The 5,797-nt window shown below is 49.5% G+C and overlaps 1 protein-coding gene across 1 annotated transcript in view; it reads right to left on the reverse strand.

Annotated features, from left to right (window-relative positions):
- CA5A (carbonic anhydrase VA, mitochondrial) overlaps positions 1-5,797 on the reverse strand; it is a 70,074-nt gene that overhangs the window by 23,831 nt on the left and 40,446 nt on the right. The window contains exon 3 of the mRNA XM_011972383.1: positions 1,013-1,156. Within this exon, the coding sequence (XP_011827773.1) occupies positions 1,013-1,156 (144 nt within the window). The remainder of the gene's footprint in view (positions 1-1,012; positions 1,157-5,797) is intronic.

The following is a 5,797-nucleotide window of genomic DNA, read 5'->3' on the forward strand; positions in this document are numbered from 1 at the left end:
TGAAAAAGCATCAGAAAGTCAGGTGGGCGGGTGAGCAGAGGTGTGATAAAGTGAATATGGCAAAAATGATCATCACGGGACTGAGACGTCAAACGCGTGGATTCTTCTCGTTCATTTCTTTTCATTTTTTTGTATGTTGCAAAAATTTCATAATAAAATATTTAGGGAAATCTATAAGGCATCACCAAAATGGTGGTTTTTATCACCCAGAAAAATTACAAAAACCAATTCCCAACATTGACCCACACTCATTTTCTCTACTGACTCCCACTTTGGAATGTTGAAAATAAGACTGCTTTAAGAAGATGATCTCGGCCAGTGCGGTGGCTCACGCCTGTCATCCCAGCACCTTGGGAGGCTGAGGCAGGTGGATCACTTGAGGTCAGGAGTTTGAGACCAGCCTGGCCAACATGGCGAAACTCCATCTCTGCTAAAAATACAAAAACTAGCAGGGCCTGGTGGCACGCACCTGTAATCCCAGCTACTCGGGAGGCTGAGGCAGGAGAATGGCTTGAGCCTGGGAGACGGAAGTTGTGGTGAGCCAAGATGGCACCAATGCACTCCAGCCTGGGTGACAGAGAGAATCCTGTTTCCAAAAAAACACAAAAAACAAAAAACAAACAAACAAAAGAAGATGATCTCTACTGCAAAGATGTGCAAAGATGTTCAGCTTCTCAGCAGAGGGCCTTGTGGATCTGCTAGTCCCTACAGCTGCAAGCACACAGCTGAGTGAAGCACGGCAAAGAGCTCAGGCTCTGACCTTGAATCCCAGCTGTCTGACTTTGGCAAGTTCCATAACCATTCAGAACCTCAGTCTCTTCTTGCGTTGAATCAGAGTGCTTACAGTGCCTTCTTCATAAGAGCAGGGTGTGAGTAAATGGGTGGGGTGGCCGACTGTTCTGGTTTGAGCACTGACAGTCCCAGGTCCCAGGAGATCCTTCACATCTGAGCAGCGGGCATGACTTGTTCACCCCCCACTATACAGCCAGAGACATAGAAAGTGTATAGATACGTGCCGTTAGGCCACATCTACAAACCTCGGCGGGGTACGCGTGGCCGTCCACTGTGTGCTCCGAGCCCGCCTCGTTCACTGCTCCCCAGTGGAAGTGAAATTGCTTCAGTCTGTAGTGGTTTTCCAAGGGCCCACCACTAATTCCTGGAAATAAAGGCAGCAAGACGTGTGTGTCATTTTGCCTGTTTGTTGAGCTGTGGTGTTACCTGAGGCATTGTCTATGTTAGGGTTGTATAAGCTCACTCACAAGGGGTTGCTATATGGTTGACGTGACAAGCCAAGGTGGGCTCCGTGAAAGGTGGGCTGTGTCTGTCCCATTCACTCTGCCCCCCACCAGCCCAGCGCCTGCCCCAGAGGTTCACAGTAAATGCCGAATGAGGGCAGGGTCCCAGTGCTGCCACTGGGTGGTGGTGGGGGCCTCAACTCGTTGCAGACAGAAATTGGTAAAGAATGTTTCTGAGATGTCTGCCTGTCCTGTAAGATTTCCAGACTTCAATTAAAAAAAAAAAAAAGATGTCTTCCAAATATTTTTTAAAAGCAGCTTAAATCCTATCACCAAATAATGTTGTAAAATAACACACAGTGATCAAGGTTTTTGTTTTGTTTTGTTTTATTTTATTTTGAGACAGAATCTCACTCTATTGCCCAGGCTGGAGTACAATGGCACAATCTCGGCTCACTGCAACCTCTACCTCCAGGTTCCAGCGATTCTCCTGCCCCAGCCTCCCAAGTAGCTGGGATTATAGGCATGTGGCACCATGCCCAGCTAATTTTTGCATTTTAAGTAGAGATGGGGTTTCACCATGTTAGCCAGGCTGGTCTCGAACTCCTGACCTCAGGTGATCCACCCGCCTCTGCCTCCCAAAGTACCGGGATTACAGGTGTGACCACTGCACCTGCGTGAGAAGGTTTTTAAATAAGCAGACCCTGAGCTACAGCATCAGTCCTGATCTCTCGCAGTCTCTGCTTAATCTAGGCCCAGCACAGGGCCAGCTTTTATTGGAACACTCCTTCCTTCCTAAGTCACCCTAAACACTGACCTTGGAGTCAGCGCTCTCCACCTGCAGGCCTCGGGGTGCCCTTCTCCATGGCACAGTGCCAGGTGTGGCCTCCCAGGAGCTTGGTTTGCCTGACATGAGGGACTCAGCCGTGAGCATCACTCACCGAGGCCTCAGGCTCTGCCCTGCAGAGTCATGGCTGCTGTCCCCAGGTCCGGGTAGTGCTGGGAGTCTGCCTTTTAATGAGCTCCCCGGGGGGTTCTGATGTGGGTGGCTTCTCCTGTGTCTAAGCCCTTTGTCACTAACAGATTTCCATCAACAACTGCTACAAATGTGGTACCTGTTCCACACGTTGTTTTCATTGAAAGGAGCACAGTATGCTCCCGGGATGGCTGGGCAAGGCTGGAAGGCACTGGCAGAGCTAGAGCGCTGGTCACGAATTCGGGGTGGTCCGAGTGCCTCCCATAGCTGTGGAGGAGCTTCGTGTCACCCACCTTGCTCATGTCACCTCCCGCTGCGGCAAAAGCCAGGAAAGCACTGAGCGTGTGATGAATGCCTTGGGGAACTTGACACTGCTGACTTCTGGTGGTTTCCCGACAGCAAAAGTATGTATAGTTGGGCTGGACGTGGTGGCTCACACCTGTAATCCCAGCATTTTGGGAAGTCGAGGCGGGCGGATCACTTGAGGTCAGGAGTTCGAGACCAGCCTGGCCAACATGGTGAACCCCTGTCTCTACTAAAAATACAAAAATTAGCTGGGCGTGGTGGTGGGTGCCTGCAATCCTAGCTACTCAGGAGGCTGAGGCAGGAGAATCGCTTGAACCTGGGAGGTGGAGGTTGCAGTGAGTTGAGATCACGCCACTGCACTCCAGCCTGGACAACAGAGTGAGACTCAGTCTCAAAAAAAAAAAAGTACTCATAGTTGGAGGCACCAAGGTGTAAACTGGAAAATGGAAAATGGATTTGGCTCTGGTCCCGTCAGGGGCTAGGCAAGTGGTGGACCAAGCCACAGAGTTGCTCACCGCCCCTCTTCACTCAAAATCTCAGTGTTGGTCTGGAGCAACCTCGGAGTCACACCTAGTTTTAGAATTCTACCATTATGAGCGAGTCTTCTAGTCTGCTTAAATATGCACAGATGAATTACATCTCAATTTTTTAGTGACACAGAAAGAGTCCTTCCCACAATAAGCACACAAAATCACTTTGTTAGGCCAGGCGCAGTGGTTCACACCTGTAATTCTAGCACTTTGGGAGGCCTAGGCGGGCATATCACTTGAGGTCAGGTGTTCGAAACCAGCCTGGCCAACATGGTAAAACCTCATCTCTACTAAAAACACAAAAAATTAGCCGGGTGTGGTGGTGGTTGCCTGTAATCCAAGCTACTTGGGAGGCTGAGGCAGGAGAATTGCTTGAACCCGGGAGGTGGAGGTTGCAGTGAGCCGAGATCGCACCAGTGCACTCCAGCCTGGGCGATAGAGTGAGACTCTTATCTCAAAAACAAAACAAAAAAACACTTTGTTGCTAACAATCAGGTCTTATTCTATGGTGGCCCACAGTGCTGTGAATGAGAGGGAGAGGCAGGGAAGCCGAGGCACGAGGAAAACCTTCCCGCTGGGTCACATTGCAAGAGTTTCATGGTGATTTTCTAGCTTTCAAATTACAAGAGAGATGAGTTTTTTTTTTCCTTTGAGAGGGAAGAGTATAAGAGTCAATCGGCCTTTGTGGTTTTCTGTTGTATTTTAATTTCCAGAGAGAGGTTAAGCAGATTGCCAGCAGTCTCTGAGGTATGCCAGTGGGAACCAGGATTCAAATCCAGGTTTTATACCAAAACCAAAACCCATGCCTTTTCCACTTTGTCCTTCAAAGCACAAAACACAATCTTTTTTTTTTTTTTTTTTTTTTTTTTTGTCTTGCTCTGTTGCCCAGGCTGGAGTGCAGGAGTCCGATCTCGGCTCCCTACAACCTCTGCCTCCTGGGTTCAAGAGATTCTCCTGCCTCAGCCTCCACAGTAGCTGGGATTAAGGCGCCTACCACCACGCCCGGCTTTTTTTTTCTTTTTTTGTATTTTTAGTAGAGACAGGGTTTCCCCCTGTTGGCCAGGCTCATCTAAAACTCCTGACCTCAGGTGATCTGCCTGCCTCAGTCTCCCAAAGTGCTGGGATTACAGGTGTGAGCCACTGTGCCTGGCCTCCAAAACACAAACTTACAGAAGCACAAAATGCAAGCACGGTGAGCTCTGTGCTCGCTTCTGCCTCAGCCTGTGTCCGAGGTGGAAAGAGGGTTTGTAGCCCACCAGCCCCAGGGGCACCAAAGTGCATTGATTGGTGGCTGAGGGTGGAGCCTGCCAGGGGGTCTGCCTCGCTCTTGGAATGGGTTCACTCATGAGGAGTTTACTGTGTGGAAATTCATGCATGTCTGTATATCATCTCTTCTAGAATAGAAATGCCTAGAAGGCAGGGATGATGGATGCTTCATGGACAAATTAGACTGGACCCAACCTGGTAGATGCCATTTGTAAGACTCTGAGTTAAGTCCCACCCAGTTGCACTCTTAGGACAGAAGCTGTTTCTAGGCTGGGCATGGTGGCTCGTGCCGGTAAATCCCAGCACTTTGGGAGGCCAAGGTGAGCAGATCACCCAAGGTCAGGAGTTCAAGACCAGCCTGACCAACATGGTGAAACCCCATCTCTACTAAAAATACAAAAAATTAGCCAGGCGTGGTGGCAGGTGCCTGTAATCCCAGATACTTGGGAGGTTGAGGCAGGAGAATTGCTTGAACCTCGGAGGCGGAGGTTGCAGTGAGCTGAGATCGTGCCACTGCACTCTAACCTGGGCAACAAGAGTGAAACTCCGTCTCAAAACAAAAACAAAAACAAACAAGAAAAGAGGCTGTTTCCGTCTGGACCATCACTGTATCAACAGGACTTAGTGCAGGAAAGGGTCATTGAAGGCACACAATGAACCCTCATGGGATGAATGAATACAGGAACGAATGGGATTAGTCAGTTCATTGATTTATTCATTGAATCACTCGGTTGGTAAGCAGCTCTGTGTGTTGCAGAGGAATCGAGCCTTTTCCACGGCAGCTTGGGAACCGCTGGGGATTTCTAGGAAAGTCCAGGGAACATAGAAATACTTAAAGACCTGGATTTGCAACTTAGCTCTACTTGTTTTTTTTTTTTTTTTTTTTAAGCTCTGCTTCTAACTTGCTGTGTGACCCTGGGCAAGTAGCTTAGCCTCTCTGAGCCTAAGCCTCTCTACCTGTAAAATGAGAAGAACAGGCAGGATAAATGGAGACAAGGCAGGAAGCATTTTGTAAAATGTTGTCTGATGATGGCAGTGATGGTGATTGTGCATCGCACACCGTTTGGGGGCTCTGCAGCCTCATCTGTGTAAAGTGAGTTACTACACATTTCTCTTGGTCTCAGCTCAAGCACCCTAGGTAGGGTTCTATGTCGGCACATAAATAGGGTCCCAAAGAGAGCGACACCAACTGCATAAGTCCACTGACAGCTGGATGCCTGCCGGACCCCCACCCACAAAACCTAGTAGAAAAGTCAGCCTCCAGACTGTGGCCAACCAGCAAGGGCCAGGAACGGGAGCTACTGGGACCAGAGCTGCTGGGAGCTGCTGGGACCAGAAGGGACTTGCGAGTCCTGAGCCTCTGCAGGGTAAGGTGCTATGCTAACTCTGGGGCTAGAAGACTTTCCCAAGGCCACCATCCCAGCAGGGCTAGAGCCCACGGGCCTCTCCTCACCCTTCCTGACCCCAAGCTGTCCCAGAATTCT

This window comes from Mandrillus leucophaeus, unplaced genomic scaffold, assembly GCF_000951045.1.
Source record: "Mandrillus leucophaeus isolate KB7577 unplaced genomic scaffold, Mleu.le_1.0 Scaffold10, whole genome shotgun sequence".
NCBI lineage: Eukaryota > Metazoa > Chordata > Mammalia > Primates > Cercopithecidae > Mandrillus > Mandrillus leucophaeus.